We start from the raw sequence: 17,801 nt of genomic DNA, 5'->3' as shown, positions 1-17,801 counted from the left end.
ACACTCCAGTGGAAAGTGCTTTCCTGTAAAATACTAAAAGTGAAGTGCTGAGCATACACACACACACACCACACACACACACACACACACACACACACACACACACACACACACACTGCCATTTTATTTCAGTCTTGTCCCTACTGCGCCTCTGACACTAGCCAAAGGAAGTAGTATAATAATGAGTTCACTATTTTGCCTGCACTTGCAAATCCCATGATGCCCTCTTCCCTTAGCATTTGAGCTAAATGGACTTGCCCTTTTCCTGACATGTAATATAAATGCTTACAGTATTCATGTATCTGTAAGCTCCAGAGTTTAAATCTGTATATTCAATATGCTTCAAACAGTGCTTAACACAACACATACTAATAGGGGCTTAATAAATATGTTTTGATTAGAAAGCTGCAGAATTCACTCACATATATACACAAATTTTAAGACATTCAGGAACCTTTAGCCGTTCTGTGAACATCCCAAATGATTTAATGAAAAACCCAACATTTCATCTATGTGTGCACATACACACACACATACATCTCTATATGTAATTAAGCATAGTTAATATTGTTACTGTAGTGGCCAACATATTGATTGGTACTCCTTCCAAAAACTAATGTGGAAACCCATCTGTTCTGTGTATTTGAACAGTGTTTCTTCTTGGTAATTAGAGGCAACCTTCTATCCAGAGGTTTTCAGATGCAGAGTGAGCAGTAGTGCTGGGGGGACAAAGTAAGGAGATATAACTTATATATCTTGCTCCTCTCCTCTTGGCTTTCCCTTCAACCTTTTCCTGAGTTGCGTGGTAACATTTTACTGAACTGAAAATCCATGTACTGCCTTGTTCTACACTAAAAAAATTGAGAATCTTAGCCCTGAATTTTCACTTCTGTGCCAGAAACTTGTGGTTATGTTCTGAGGCTTAAATTAGCTCCTGTAAAGCATTTTAAGATTGTTGGTGGAAAGCCACTATAGAAAATCAAAATATTCTGCTTGGCACAAGTTAATATCTTGTTTTCATATTGGACTTTGGGACATGGACATTTGTTTGGGGCTCTGTTCACTAGATGGCGGTAGAGTCCAACAAACGACTTTTACAAACGTTCTTCTGGGTTCCCCCTATTTAAGATGCTAAGGTTGGGGGTGCCATGGAGTTTTGCAGCTGTGGTCTTGGATCTGAACATCAGTGCTTAATCCAGATATTCCTTCCCCGGACACTGGGTTTTGAGTTAGAAGTCCTGAGTTCAAATGCAAATTCTTATTTACTGCTTCTATGGCACTGGGCAAATCATTCTGACATTCTCGGGCTCTTGGTTTCCTCCTCTGAAAAAGAAGGGGTTTGGAACAGATGATCTTTAAGGTGCTTTCCCGATTTAAATCCTAGGATCATCTGAGTCTTTTGCCTACTGGTCTAGTACTTCTGAATCATAGAGACTATATAGAAATCATTCTCATCATTCCCATGCCCAGCCTGTTAGAAGTAGTGCTACTATTTGGTGTCATTTGGGATTTTAGGTGTTCATCAAAGATGGTGTGGTATCTGAGCATAAGATTTGTTGAGGTGTCCACTTTTTCTTAGCTCTCTTCCCCTGGTCAAAACACACCACTCACCTGCTCTGGAAATGTTGCCCTGCCATGCACAGGGTGAATCTATTCAGTCAACCCAGCAAGTATTTATTAAGTACTTGGGTGCATGAAGGACATCAAGTGTGTCAGGGCTCCTGTCTCCAAGGAGTTTATAATCTAGTTGGCAAACAACAACAACAACAAAGGTTTAAGCATCTGACAGCATTAGAGCCAGAACAGATGTAACAGTGCCTATTGTATGGTAATCATCAAAAGTAAAAGAGGAGTTAAAGGAGAGAGAGAGCCAAGTGAAACAGAATTGCGGTGTTAGGCAGGCTTCATGGAGGGGAACACGGTGGTCAAGTGGAAAGGGCTAAGTTGGAGATAGAGGACCAGCATCTAAAATCTGGGCTTTGCCACCCACGTTTGAGATTTCTGGTGAAGTCACTGCACCTCTCTGGTCCTGAAGGAGCCTAGCTAGGTGACTTCTAATGTTTCTTCCACTTCTAGTGCCTAATGACTTTGGACCTGGATGAAATTGGAACTTGGTTTTCAAGGATGGATTGGATATGGAGAAAGGGACATAAGGGTAGATGGGGGCAAAGGAATGAGGCTGGTGAAAGGTAGGAAGTAAGGAGAGTTTTTGTGGGGACAGAGAGGCTGAATGAGAGATGAATGGTTTATCATGGGAAAGAGACTTTGATAGAAAACTGAGAATTTGGGGAATGAAGAGGAAATTAGGTGGGGAGAGGAAAAGGCAGTCTGGCAAAGCTGATGAGATTGGGAGCTAGGAACTGCACATAACTTGGAGCTATGTGACCATGAGCAAGTCACCCTGTCCTCAGTTTCATCATCTGTGAAATGAGTGAGCTGGACTAGATGACCTCTAGGTCTCTTCCAGCTCTAAACCTAGAACCCTATGAGTGTTCCAGAGGACAGGGATACCACAGAGAACCTGGGTTTGCATCTCATCTGTGCCACTTAATACTAGCTAACATTTGTATAGCTATATGCCTGGCACCATGCTAAGCACTTTACATTTATTTATGGTGTTATCCTCACAACAATCCTGGCAGGAAGGTACTATTATTATTCCCATTTTACAAATGAGGAAACTGATACAAATACAGGCTAATTGGCTTGCCCAGGGTCACAAAGCTGGTGTCTTGGCCCGATTTGAACTGGGGTTCTTCATGACTCCACGTCCCACTTACACCTTTGTGATCTGGGTCTCGTTCCTTATTTGTCAAAGAAGGTGGTTACTCTAGATGGCCTCTGGGGTCCCTTTCAGCTCTAGATCTAGGATACTAGAGGTCCCTAGATCCCCAAATTAAGGGGGCATTTGTTCAGCAGTTCCATCTCCATGAACCCTGCCCTCTTAGGGCTGCCACTTGTGGTCCCACCGGGAATATCTTGCACGCTGCGCCCTGGCCACGGACGGCACCTCCCTGACCTTGGGGCTAGGTAGCCCCCTGGACAGCGGGCGCCGCCGTGGCACCATGGAGCCCCCTGGCGGTCCTGGCGGGGTAGTCGGGCGGCGGCGGCGGCGGCGTGGGGGCGGGGAGGGGGCGGGCGGACGGCGCCGCTCTCCCAGTCCGCATTTGCCGCCTGCGCTCCCGGCTGCCCTGTGTGTAGGAGCCTCGGGACCCGGCCAGGCAGGCAGCCGGAGCTCGCGCTCGCTCCAGGATGTCGGGCTTCCTGGTGGAGCTGCTCGGCGAGAAGCTGGTGGCCGGCGGCGGCGAGGAGGTGGACGTGCACTCGCTGGGCGCCCGCGGGATCTCCCTGCTCGGGCTCTACTTCGGCTGCAGCCTGAGCGCCCCCTGCGCGCAGCTCAGCGCCAGCCTGGCCGCCTTCTACGGCCGCCTGCGGGGGGACGCGCCGGGCCCGGGGCCGGGGAGCGGGGGCGCGGGCGCCGCAGCCCCCGCGGGGGCCGCCGCCGCGGGGCCGGAGCTGGAGCCGGAGCCGCGCCGTCGCCTCGAGATCGTGTTCGTGTCCTCGGACCAGGACCAGCAGCAGTGGCAGGAGTTCGTGCGGGACATGCCGTGGCTGGCGCTGCCCTACAAGGAGAAGCACCGGAAGGTGAGCCCCCGGCCCCGCCGGCTGGCCGGCCAGGCACGTCTGGGAGCGCGCAGCCCCGCAGCCCGGCCGGCCTTTCTCTAGTCTCCTGCCCCGAGGCATGACCCTTCTTTCCTTTCGCCCCTCGTCTCCGGTCTGTCCTCGCCGCACCGCCCGCTTCGCCTGGGGCTGAGTCCGGGGCTCCCGGGGCTCCTCGAGAACCAGGCGGCAAAAAGTTTGACATCCGCGCCCCGCCCCCGGCTCCGTGTTGATTCCCAAAGTGGGTCTGGTTTGGCCGAGAATGCCGAACACCCCCTCCTAGCGCCCTTGATTTGTGGCTCGGGGTGAGGCGGAGTCCGGGGAGGATTCTCCTGGGTTCGCCTCGCTCCCTTTCTCTGCCTTTTCTACCCCACCATATTTACAGCATTGAATTAGCTTTCAGATTGCAGTCTATGGAGTGGCCCAATATGCCTTCTTCCCCCTTCCACAAGATATCTGTGACGAGAAGAAGCTTGTCGGGCTCCATTAGGGAAATCAGGTTTTTTTCCACTCTAAAGGACTGAGCCCAGGCCAGCCAGATGTTGCTGGAGGGGCCCCTTCCTTTCCCTCAGCCTATTGACTTCTCGCTGATATATAGTCTGCTGTGGGGGAGGGGGATTGGCCCCCTATCCATAATGCCAGGACTGGGAGGCTTCCTCCTTTCCCTCACTGGAAGGAGCGTCCAGGACTAGCATTACTGATGCCTTGATGATTGGTGCCCCGATGCTCCTGCCTTGTAAAAAGGATCTATGACAAAAGGTTAGCAAATGATTTTGAGAAGAGGTGCCCTCTACCACTGGAAAGCCCTCCTGGAGTCTCTTCCTCTCTCCCGAATGTCCTGAGCAGCCTCAGATCAATGAGGGGCTTTTTGCACCGTGTGGGATGCCTGCCCGAAGAAGCCCTCCAATCCCTTGATAGCTCTCCCTCAGGAAGGCTTCTCTAGCTTGGAGGGAGAGTTGGTTTTGGCCAGCGGTTGGTGCCTGCATCTAGGGTCGGTTCTAAGCAGGGATAAGATTTTCCATCTTAGAGTCAGGTCCTGAGCTGGTATCTGGAGACTCACTCTCTGGAAATGAGGAAATAGGTGGCACTGACCCTTTCCTGGCTTTATTGAATTACTGGAGGTGGGAGAGTCCTGGAGAATGGGTCGTTGTCTGGATGGATGGGGCACTGACTGAATAAAATGAAAAGGTTGGGCCAGATGTTTCATTTTAGTGCCTAATGAAATCTAGTCAATTGTGACCCATTGAACATTGACCTTTCTTCTAAGAAACTCAGTTTATGAGGTGGGTAGGAGAGTTGTGTCCAAGAAGTATTTGGGGTCACTTAGGGAGTAAGGTAGTATCAAACACGTGTCTTACAGGAGTAATTTGCCTAACAACTCGATCAGACTGAGGGAGCAAAGCAAAAGTCTCATTTAGGAAGTGGTTTTAAATGTCTTGAATAAATCTTTGTTCCTTTAGAGTGGGTGAGGTGCCAATCTGAGCTTGGAAATATGTAACACAATTTAATAAATATGTTTTGTAGATTTGACATTGGGAAGGCATCTCACCACCTTAATTCAACATCTTCATTTGCCAGGCATTGAGGTAGACACTGGAGATATACCCATGAAAACTGATGCCGCCCCTCATTACTCTGTACTAGTTGAATAAAATATTCTTTTTTTAAAAAATACATTTTTATTGATACTTTTGGTTTTTACTTCACCTATATTTCCCATTGTATCCTCCCACCCCCAAGCCAAATGGAGAAAAAAAGGTTTGGTTAGCGAAGCTACCCAACATTGTAAGTCTGCCTCAATACCATGTTCTACATCTTAGCCCCTCAGTTCCCCACAGAGTGAGGAAGTGACATAGAATGTATCTTCTTTGGGGTCAAGTCTGGCCACTAGTTGCACAACATTGGGTTTGGATTGTTTCATTGTTCTTTCCATTTATGTTGTGGTCAGTGTGTACTGTGTTCCTGATTCTGCTTACTTCAGATTGCCTTGGCTCATATAGGTTTTTATGTGCTTCTCCATATTCATCATTTCTTACAGCACAGCGATTAAATAAGGTAAAGCTTGGGACTTAAGCTCCATTCTGGATTATTCTGTACACTTCATACATAATTAAACACATTTATATGGCACTTTTTAGTTTAGCCAAGCATTTTGTTCACAACAGCCAAGTGAGGCCAGTAGTGTGTAAGTCTTGTTCTGCTGGCTTTCCAGATTCAACTTGCCTGGACTTACAACAACCCAGAAGCCTCCAAGACAGTATCGGCCTTTGAGAAGATCCAGGTGCTCTGACCCCAGGCCCGTTGTTCTTTCCACTGTGGCACACTAGTCATTAATATGTGCAAATTACAAGCATTCATGACTAATAAGAAAAACTGGGATATTTGTGTTAGTTATTGGTTGTTTTTAATGATCCTGTAAGAGTTAAAAAGTCAGGTTTATAAAATTGTTTACCAAAAGAATATCTAATATCCTTATGGCCAATTTTAGTGTTGCCTGGCATTTATAAAAAAAAATCAGTGTTCTCGTTGTTTAGCTAATAAAATTTGCTGGCATTTGAAACCCTGTCCTCCAGTGCCAAAATACTCCTAAAGAAAATCCTTTAAAAAGGTTAAGACCTATTGCTGGGCATTTTTCACTGATAAAGAATGGGACTGAGATATGGAGGAAAGTTAGATATCTTATACTTAAAAAATGAATATTATATACTTGTGTGGACCTGGGCTTGTTTGATATGAGCACAAATTCATTCAACTAACATTTTTGGTAAATGCCTACTGAGTGACTGAAAGACAATATTGTTAAGGATGCCAGTAGTTCTTTCTATATGGTCCAGTTAACTTAGTATAGAGAAAAGCTCTGTGACCACAGACTGTACCTCTTATTCTTAACAGAGTGAGAGATTCTGCATGACTCCCTCAATGCAACTCGTCCCTGCTATGGAAGCAATTCATGATGCTTTGGGTACTCTCCTAATTGTCTTTCACTACTATGGATTGAGAATGCTGGAATCAGCGGCCATTATTAAGCACCTACTGTGTGCCAGGCTATGTGTAGAGTACTGGAGCTACAAATACAAAAAACAGTCCAGAATTATATTCTGTTGGAGAAACACCACATGCATGAGCCATCTGTAGCCTACACATATCTATATATTGCACATACATTCATACAAAATAAACAGAAGTTAATTTCTCCTGGGGGTGAGGAGCTCTGAAAAGGCTTCATTGTCTACAGGATGAGTTTTGAAGGAAGCTAAGGCTTATAAGAGGCAGAAGTAAAGAGAGAATGCATTCGAGAGATTGGGGGTGACCTGAGCCAAGGTACAGTCAGAAGGCCCATCATGAGTGAAAGGCAGCAAGTAGGACTACAGTGTACAAAGGGAAGTCATGTGTAGTAGGACCGGAAATGCAAGCTCTTTGGGCTGGAATCATGCAGCTCATGCACATTCCAAAGCATCTAACAGTTCCAGGTTCCCTCCAGGGCCTAGGCATCCAGTTTGGTCTCAGACCTGAAGACCCATCCCAGGAGCCAGACGGGCTTCTGTTGCCAAAAATAGAGGTAGCAACAGGGAGCCATGAGCGATTTTTGAACGGAGGAGTAACATGGTCAGACATGTGCCTTAGGAACATCACTTTGGCAGCTGGGGGAGGATAGGTTACAGAATGTCAGGGAGTCCAATTAGGCTATTGAGTAGTCTAGGGGAAAGACTGAGTGCCTGAAATATGGCTGTGTGTGTGAGTGGAGAAGGAGAGTGCACAAAGTCAAAAAGACCAGGCATTTGACTGGATATGTTGGAGGAGGGCAGTGCCATTGCCAAGGGGTAACTCTGATATGGTGAAGCTAGGTGCCTGGAAAGTTTGTAGGGCCATGGTCAGACAGAACAAAGTTAGGAAGAGGAATGGGTTTGGGTCTTTTTAAGTGACCAAGAACCTTTTACAGAGGCTCTTCCCCTCCTCTCCTTCTCCCTGCCCCTTTCTTCATTGTAAAATAGGAAGCCTCTGTCTCTTCACAGAAAGTGACAGTTCAGAAGAAACGTGATTCTGCTCCTCATGGTCCATTACATCAGGAGAACCTGCAGTTCTGATGGCAGTAATTTCAGACATTTAAGAACGTTCCATGTGCAGGGCAGCACTAATGAATTCAAAGGCCCTCCTTATGAGAAGCTTGCATTCAATTAGTGGATATGACATGTGCATAGTAAAGTGAACAAGGTCATTTGAGGAGGGAGAAGTCAGGTGCCATCAGAAGGGAGGATTCAGGAACAGGGAGCGCCAGAGCTGATCTTTGAAGGAAGATGAGTTGAGTCCATTCTAGGAATGAGTGTCAGCTTTTGAGAATGCCTGGAGATGAGAAATGGAATGTTCCTCAAACTAACTATTCATTCTTACTGATGGTTACAGCAAGGTTTCTGATGACATTGTAGCCTGGTGCAGTTTTCTGAAATTAAGGATATTGGAGGTCTGAGTGACATGACATATGATATAACTGATATTAATACAAATGATGTAGTAATGAAGAAACTCAGAACCCTTACCCAGTACCCTAAATGGGTGGTCTGTTAGTACTGCCTTGGTTATGACATTTCACCTTTTTTTCCTGGATTGTGTCTGTACTTTTTCACTGACTGCAAAAGTACCGTTTCGCACTGAAGGGAAACGAAAGTTCCAGATTTCTAATTTTTCTAAGTTTCCATTAACATAGCATCAGGAAAGTAATAACTAGTGTTCCTTAAAGCCCTTCACATCCTTCTTCCCAGTGGAATAACAGAGGATTATGGTTCTAATTATTTACTGGTTGGCATTTCTCTAGAGAAAATTGAAAAATTATGTAGGGAAAAGAAAATGCCATGTGGTATTTCTTTTTTTTTTTCTTATTAATTTCCCTTTTCTATAGTAAGCAGCTTTGGGGATGAGCCTCATATGTTGTGTGCATTCCTGTTCAGCCCTGCACCCCTATAAGTACTGTGAGAAAATAATACATAAAAAGATTACAGGGTCTTGGCTACCCCCAAGAAAGTTCAACCTGTTCATGCTTGTTTTAGTAGAGGCTATAAAAGCAATCTGTGCTTGAGGTTTTATTTGTTTTTTAACATATGCTGATGTGCTGGAGCTGAGTGGAAATTTTAATCAAGAGATAATAGTACCTTGTGGGTTAAGTTTACCAGGGCAATTATGTCATGATAACAGATTTGTTTGAAAGCACCCTGTTCAAACAGACAGCATTTCTTGGATTAATAAGCAGGTTTTTGGTCATTTTTTTCTTATGTTCCCAGATAGATAGAAGATAATGTATTTACTTTGGAAAGCTGATACACATGTGGACTTTGGGGTATTTTGCATATTCGTCTAGCTCAGGCATAACTGAGTCTCTTTCATCCCACTGTATGGCAAAGAAAGTAATAACTGATGTTCTATAGGGCTAAGCGTTGATGGTCATTGGATGATTAGAATTGGGTTTCAGGAAGTCCTGTTTTGCGTTAAAGGGACTGATCTCCCTCCTTGAGGTGTGTACTTTCCTCTTTAGAAGTGTGTTTAGTTCCTGCCTGGCTTTAGAACTGCCAGTCTGTACAAGATAAGCTAGAGGGGGTCAACTCAAATCTGTAACTGACTTAGTGATGTCTAGCCTGTTTGTAGGTTATCCCTGGTCTGACTGGTACACCCATGGAAGATTAGATCATTTCTATGGCTGCTCTAGAAGGCTTTTAAAAAAATTGTTTTGTTTTATCTATTATCTGCTTTTATCTGGATTGACCCTGGAGGTCCCAGAAAAAGACTGGATGCTTAGGTCCTCCTTAGAATAACCTGGATTTCTTAAGTACTTTGGATTGTGGAAGGATCTGCCTAGGACTTGTCCTAAAGACCTGTTTACATAGTATATAAAACCTTAAAAAGATTTTAAGTTCTCCCTCCCCTGAAATGCACATGACCCATATGAAAAAGTAGTTTTCTGTCATCCCAGTAAAAATGTCTTTGAGCCTCTTCTTTCTCTTTCCTGTCTCTCTTCTTCTCCTTCCAAAAAAAGATACTCTTCCAAATGGGAATTTGAATCTTGCCAGTTGAGTTAGTTGAGGATTATGTGAGAAAAATTACTAACTTGTCCATCCATACCTTTTTACCTGAGCATCTGTCTCTCAGAGATCAAAGAAAAAAAGAAAGAAAGTTTCCGTATGTTCTAAACTATTCATAGCAGTACTTTTTGTAGCAGCAAAAAACTGGAAACAAATAGTAGGGAGTGGCCAAACAAATTGTGTTTACCTGAATGTAATGGAATATTATTGCATGTTAAGAGGTGATTATGAATAATTCAGAAAAATCTGTGTAGTCAAAGGACTCCGAACCAGGAGAATGATATGCACAATTATTTAGATAACACTAAAAGACAACAAGTCAGATCATATGCGGTGACCAATATTGGTACCAGATAACTGATGTTGGAATACACTTCCTCCTTCTCGGCAGAGGTTGTCTATGGCTATGGAATGTTATGACTCTCATTCCTTCCTGGTCGATGGGTTGGACAATTTTTAAAAAATTTTTTTGTTATTCTAACTTGACAAATGTGAGCAAATGTGAACATTTCTATATACAGAGAACAGAAAAAAGAACATTATATATGAACCCATAAATGTCCTTATGTACAGCTTGTTTTATGTCTTTGTTTTTTAAAATGTATACTAAATTCAGCATATTAGTTCCATTTCTGTGCACTTTAAAATATGTTTCGTTGACACACTCTTTTTTTGGCATTGCTGTTAGTTAGAATCCTTCTTTCTCTCTTCTAATTCTCCCTCCTCCCCTCCCCCACCAAGGGGGGAGGGGAATCTTCCCCGTATACCAAGTTAACATGGTCACATAAAACAGATCTGTGTATTGGCCATGTTGGAAAATTTCTGTGGCATTCTGTGTCTTTAGTCCATTACCTCTTTGTCAGGAGGTGGGGAGCAGGCTTTATCGGGTGGTTACATTGATTGAAGTTAAGTTTTTCAACGTTGTTTTTCTATACAATGTTATTGCCATTACCTAAGTTGTTCCCCTGGTTCTGTTCACTCCATTCTGCATTAGTTCATGCACATCTTCCCATATTTCCCTGAACCCATTCCTTTCAATAATTTTTATAGCATAGTTACATTTATATGCCATAATTTATCCATCCACTCCTTACTGGACAATTTTTCAAAACTGTTTTATGTTTTATTTTTAATAAGAGAGGGCAATTTAAAGGAATGTATAGGCAAGTGATTATGGTATACAAATTGCATCAGTAAAACATTTAAAAAATGCAATAGGGCCTTGTAAGGATAATCGAGGCAGAAGTATATATGAAAAGCATTATACTCACTCTTAATATATATATACTGTAGTGGGAAGAGCATGGCTTCAAAGAACATAAATGCTCACTTCAGAGAGAATGAAAAATAGCATGGAATAAAAGGTTGCGATAATTAGGGTGTTTAGCCCTTTTCCTAGAAAGCCTAGGTTGGAAATGGGTGTCATGGGAGGCTGAGTTTTTCAGAACTATGCCCAGTCTAGTTCTAAAAGACTTAAGCAAAAGCTCTTTTTTCCTCCAGGAGCTGACACCTTTTAGATATTTGCCTCAGATTTTTTCATTTCTGCTTTCTAGTTGCTTAATCACACCCCACATACCTTGGAGATAAATCACAGTGGTTGGTTCCCACTACTTGAGGCTTTGGAATTTATCAGATTACACAGTCACAAAGCCATTGGAAGGTGGTGGTAACCCCCCCCCCCCAAAAAAAAACAAAAAACAAATAGCCAATACCATGAGAAATTTCCAAATGTATTATTCATTCAATAGGCATTTAAGGGCCTTGCTCTGCACACATCATTGAAACCTTCCCTTTCCCCCACCATGGTGGGGCATGGCAGGGGGGAGGGAAAGCTACAAAAGAAGTGGTGTTTCTCAGGAGCTTAGATTCTCATTGGTGATTAAGACCTGTACAAATGAAATAGCTAAGAGAACAAGTGATCATAGGAGATCTCAGTTTCTTCAAGTGCTAGGATATTGTTAATAACGACAGATCTTTCTCCTTTTTTTTTATCTTCTAGTCTGTCCACAGGCTGTTTAGGCCCTTGAAGTCAAAACAGGATGGCCTACCTGTTAGAAATGGTTATAGATGGCAGCAGCTTTTGAGTATAATTTCAGGTTGCAAGATTTTCAAAGCGCTGTATACATACTTTAAGACTCACAACCTCTCTGCCATTAGGTAGATACCTAGAGATGTTATTATCATCACATATTACAAATGAGGAAATAGATTCCTAGAAGCTATGTGACTGGTTCATGGTTCTCTATCTAGTAAGTGGGCAGAGGGATTCCAACTAAGATCTCTAGTGATTCTGAGTGGCAAATGCCTTGCTCTATACAACTGCCTTTTCTTATAATCTAATGGTTTCTAAAATGATTAAATATTATTTTGCTTATACTAGTCAGTTAGATTTGGTCAGTTTGGTAGATTACAGGGTTGTGTTTTCTCCATATTGGAAACATGATGCAGCACAGTGAATTAGCAAACATCTGTAGCAAAGGAAAAAATCCTTTTCTTTTGCTTCAGTAAAGTGGGCTATGAGTTTCTGTATGAAGGCTTTGCTCAGATATCGTGCCATTTTGAGTTCAATGCACATTCTCCAATAGGTTGCTTAAGTCTAGTTCTGGCTCAGAGATTCACAGCTGCTTGCTGCTATTGATTTATCATCTGATAATGGTTGGAATAGCTACGCCAAAGTAAGGATACAAAATGTGGGGTGGGGACTAGGACATGGGCACTGTTTTTATCTCTTGCCCCCCTTTGGGGGAGAAGGGGCTTCATCGTATATCTGTACAGGTTTGGGGAGGCAGGTTTATAAGCCCAGTATTTTGGACAGATAGATTGAGAGATGCTGTGAGGCAGAAATGTCATGCACACCACCAGCAACACACCCTAGTGGAGCCTGAAGGAGATTAAAATGTAATTGGGAAATATTTAACAAAAATAAATAAAAATATAATAAAACATAGCTTGCATTACATATTAAAACTAATGCAGTGTGTTCCCAGGGATCCTTATGTACAGATTAGTGCCTCATTTCTATTTGAGTTTGACACCAATTGATGTCATGGTCAGAGGGCTGCATTTGGAGTCAAAAAGACTTGGGTTCAGATTGCTCTTCAGGTATTAGGGGCATGATTCTGGGCAAGTTGATTAACCCCTCTGTGCCTCAGTTTCCTCACTTATGAAAAGGGATTTGAACTTAGTGCCTTATAAGGACCTTTCTGGCTCTCAGTCAATGACCCTAGAAACTGTGGGATTTGTTGTTCCACTGTCCTAAACCACTCAGCTAGCCCCTTTGGGGCTTAAATGCCCACAAGAAGGGGGGGGATTTCCAAGACTCATGAATAAGGTATTTCAGAGGTTGATCAAGACCTCTCTGCATGGTTTTGTCTAGGGGAGCAGATTAAACATTGGACAATCCTCCACCCTCTCTTCTTTCTAGCCCATGATGGCCAAGGGTGAGGAATTAGCAGGAAAATGAGATTTGCTGCTCTACCTTATAGCTCTCTTTTCCCTTACCTCCTGATTTCTCATCTGTTCACCTGGCTGATTTTAAGAGTGTTTAATCTACTGTACTTAACTAATTTTATCTTTATGCATGTTTAAGGATGCTAGTTGAACAAATTGGTAATGAATTGATTTAGTTTTCTTACTGGCAAGCCTTCTGACTTTATCAGGCTTCTTTGTTCTGTTTCTACCTTGTGTTTTGCTATTTCCTAAATAATTAAGACCTTGTTGAATCATTCAATCCAACATTTAAGTCCCTAGTAGCCATAAAGGGCAGTGGTCAATGTAAGTAAATGGAAGGGAATTTACAGCCACCAAAAACTCATAGAATATGAGTACATTTTACTTTTGTTGAAGAAAAGCAGAATGAGGAGAGAAACCATGTGGTTGTCCAGCTAAATGTGGGTGACAGTTTTCTTTCTCTGAGACTTAGTGGCATTATAAAGATATGAAATGGGAAAAATTTTAAAGAATTGAAATGAGTTCCACCTCCCTCTTCTTCCCCCCAGAATTCCAGAATTAGAGACAGAGAAAGGCCAGGTATTCCCTAGCTGTCTTCACCCCCTTCAGCAGTATCATAATTTAAAGCTTCCACAAAAACTGTCCCCTTCCCATCTCTCCCTACCCACCCTAGTCAGTGACTGAAAAGCGGTTGGCATGCAGTTATTATAAATTAGCTTGTGTGTGTGGAGAAAGTGGAATATCTTCTGAGTAGAAAAACAATTTTTAAATATCTATATGGTTACTATGAAGAATGGACAAACAAAAGCAAAAAACAACATATTGAGATCCTTTCTTGGGTAAAAAGTGAGTTTCAGAGCTTAGATAGTGAAGGTTCATCTGATTGAAACTCTTTCAACACCCCCCTCCCCCATATATGTCATTTATTTTTTGGCAGGGAAGGAGGAGAGAATAAGTTAAACAACTTACTGCTCTTTCAAAAACAGCATTTTCCTAGATGACATTTGTGAACACTTTTACTTTCAGATGCCTAAGTTGAGTTTAACAGCTTTTCTGTTCCATATAGCAAACAAGAATTGAATGCTTCAACAATTTGCTGCCCCATAACTGAAATGTTTCAGGGGGCTGGAGGTCAGTTAGCTCAGTGTGAGTACCGAGTATTACATAGTCCTAAGTCAGGGGAAGATCTGATAAAGTTTGGCATTTTGAAAATCTGATACCTTCTCTAGTATCTACTCTCTAGTTAATCCATTTTTTCCTCTTTAAGGAGATAATTAAGGATTTTTTTTGTAGCAATCAACTTGTTTTTAGTATTTGTATATTATTGTAACAGTTTTAATTGAACTCTCTAATCACATATATGCTATGCAGAATTCAATTTCACTTAATTAATTCCTTGGGGATATTTAAATGAACAAATAGATTTCCCAGCTGAGAAAAGCCCAAGGTATTTTAATTTGTATAGCAGTGTTGCCCTGTAATCAAGTAACTGATCATGGGAAGGAAAGCAGGGAGGTTAATCCAAAAACTCAGTTCTCCATTTCAGATGTGTCATCCTTTAAATCTAGAGGGCAAAATGGGCTTTCTTCAGGTCAGTCAGTTTAATCTCTCACCTCACCCTCTGTTTACAGACCTATAAATGTAATTTTAAGAAGTAGTTCATATTTACTATATGGCAACTACCTTTCTTTTAAGGAGTTTGAAATGCACTCTGGGCTTTTTTCCTATTAATTTTCCTAGTGTCCCACAAGGTAGATAGCAGGAAGTCCAGCATTTTGACCTCTTTAAAAAAGTGTTTTATGGAAAATAAATAAATAAGTAAGGAACAGCTGGAGAAGAAGAACTCAAAGCAAAGAGAGGATAAGGTTTTATCACACTTGGTATTGATGACAGAGAAAGAAACACCAAGTGTTCTCAAATTCACATTCTTTTATTGCTGGGCTCTTGATTTCTTCTTCTTAAGAAATTTCAAGGGACAGTACTGAAGCATGTGCATCTAGAATTCCATTGGAAAGAGTATGAATTCAGAATAAAATAAGGGGGAAAAGTTTGTGCTTTTCTGTTTAAGTGTGCATTTTATGGGCCTTCTCCATCACTGTACATTGTACTCAGTCAGCAAATAAGCATTTATTAAGCACCTTTTGTGTGCTAGGTACTGGAAATACAAAGACCGAAATCCAAAAAAAAAGAAATCCCTTTTCTCAAGGAGCTTACATTCTATCAAATCATGAAAAGGAGACCTGTATATGTAGAATAAAAACAACGTAGTTTGGGAGGGAGGGGACGCATGCACTTGGAGGGAAGAAGATCAGGAAATGTTCCTACGTTCCTTCGTTCCTTCCAGAACGGTTCCCACACTCTTGAGAGCAGGAGACACAGATAAAAGAAAAACAAACTCCCTGCCCTCAAAGGGCAAACTGGAGGACACAGAGCATAGATCTGGAATCTACAAATTCATTTCAGAAGGGACAGAGTATTACTACTAATGTGGACTGGGCTTGAGGGGCCTTGCACTGAGTCCGAGATCCTCAGTGAAATGGCAGACTCGCCTTCCTTCATGACAACTGAGAAGTACGGTAATTGGAAGCTGGTTAAGTTCTCAGATTCCACAGCAGAACCATGTAATGGAAACTTTAAGTTCTGTGGCATCTGTGGCACCATGAATTTTTTTGGTGCTACTCTCAGACCACATTTACTGTATAGTTTTATATGTACTGCAGCAGTTTAACAAACTTAGCAAAAACACTTAAAATTAGATGTTAGTGTTGCCCTTTCCACTATTTGGAATAGGATAGGATCATAGAACCAGAGGGCACCTTAGAGTCCCCTAGTTCAGAAAAGAAAACAGGCCCAAAAGGGGAAAACAATTTGCCTCTGCCTCTCCCTGAAACATTGGCTTAGATGCCAATTGGAGGTAGATTCCTGTAACTTTTCCACAGTCAAAAAGTTTTGATCTTGGGTTATTTTTGAGTAGTCTAAAGCTGGGTGTGGTAAGATTGGCTGTGTGGGGGATAAAATTTCACTTTTTTCTTAGTGAATTTTATCCAGATGGCTCTATTTTGCTCTACCACCCCCCCACAGTAGAAGTTCCTAGGATGAAAATCTGTATGGATTTAATCTGTTTAAAATCAAAAGATATTCCTTCTCCCCATCCCATTGCCCCCCCACCCCCCCTTTTAAAGTGTGATCCAGTCAGCACAGTATTCTTTTGATCATGGTAACTTGCAGCACCAACCCCTCATCTGTTACTCATTGCTCAAGTTTTGATGTGAAATATAGAGACTGGAGAGAGTAAAATGTCCTCCGAAATCATGGTGCAGCCGCCAACAGACCTCTGAACGGCTGCATATCTGGAGACTTTTTCATTAGTGTTTTCCGTGCTTTTCAAGTTTCAGCTCCATCATTTTGCAGTGACATTCCATTTCCCAAATTATGATACATTGTTATCCTTTAAAATCACATTTTGTTTAAAGAACAACTTTTCCTAAGGTGTCTCATTCCATTCTTTTGATGGCTGATAATAATTGATATATATTATATGATATATTTATTTATTTATTTTTCATTTATACTCCCAGTGTGCTGGAAGGTGCAATCTGGGCTTTCAGACTACCTACCATAGCTCCTAGTACCATGCTTTTCATATAGTAAGCATTCAACACATTTTTGATGAATGCTATGGAACACCTGAAAATTTTTTAATTGGGCATAACTGTATGTTGTCAATTGATATGAAATGAGCTTTCTTCTTTCCTTAGAATCAAGAAAGTTGAGGGTAAACTGAGCTTTAGCTCCCCCAGTTTCTTTTACCAGCATCATTGAAGTTCCCCACCTCCCAGCCCCAACCAGACTCAGAAAGAGCCCTGGATTGGGAATCAGAAGACCTATGGGAGTCACATCACCCCTGAGGGCCTAAGTTTTCTCCTCTGTAAAGAGGTTTTACTCAGTGACTGCTAAGGGCCCTACTAGATGTAAATCTGTGATCCTGTTGTTGTTTCCTTTCTTCCCATCTACTCTAAATAGCAATCTTCTATCTCCTATCTCTTTTCCACCTGTCCCCCTCCTCCCCTTCTTCCTTCCCTCCTTCCCCTCCCTTCCTCCTCTGACCTTTCTCCTCTCTTCTCTCCTCCCTCCCTCCAAAAAAAGAACCCCACACCACCTCTGCAAATTCTTGTTAATCCCCAGGACTTCCTCTTGATGGAGTGGTCATTGTTGCACCAGCAGTAAACGGCCACCTTGATGTTAGGGTGTTTATGTATCTCCCAGCAGCAAGTATTCCCTGACACCTCTTCCTCCTTCCTAGGTGGCCAGCACTTCCCAGATCAGGCTTGGGTGGCCAAGCTGTGTGTGGGGGCTGAGCAATATTATACCAGAGTGTCTTCCCCAGCCCCAGCACCCTTTCCTCTTCTTTCCCTTTCCATTTCTTCGGGGTGCCTTGGGAGCCTTCTTGTTATGATCATTCTTTTCTTCTACTCCCTACAGGAAAACTGGGTGAGAACTGGACTAAATAATCATGGAGAGTTTGTTTTTTAAAATTAGAAGTGTATTAGAACAAACTGTGAAGCAACCTAGCATCTGAGGTGGACAGATTTTGTTTTTATTGTCAATTATTTCACAGGATGA

General features: G+C 42.5%; 1 protein-coding gene across 1 annotated transcript in view; it reads left to right on the top strand.

Annotated features, from left to right (window-relative positions):
* The first annotated feature begins 3,165 nt into the window (after window positions 1–3,165).
* NXN (nucleoredoxin) overlaps window positions 3,166–17,801 on the top strand; it is a 162,877-nt gene continuing 148,241 nt past the window's right edge. Inside the window, exon 1 of the mRNA XM_021006977.2 lies at window positions 3,166–3,645. Within this exon, the coding sequence (XP_020862636.1) occupies window positions 3,253–3,645 (393 nt within the window). The 5' untranslated portion in view covers window positions 3,166–3,252. The remainder of the gene's footprint in view (window positions 3,646–17,801) is intronic.

Source organism: Phascolarctos cinereus, unplaced genomic scaffold (assembly GCF_003287225.1).
Source record: "Phascolarctos cinereus isolate Bilbo 61053 unplaced genomic scaffold, phaCin_HiC Scaffold_5;HRSCAF=322, whole genome shotgun sequence".
Taxonomy (NCBI): domain Eukaryota; kingdom Metazoa; phylum Chordata; class Mammalia; order Diprotodontia; family Phascolarctidae; genus Phascolarctos; species Phascolarctos cinereus.
Note: the sequence above shows the minus strand (reverse complement) of the source record. Positions and strands in the feature narration are given on the sequence as shown.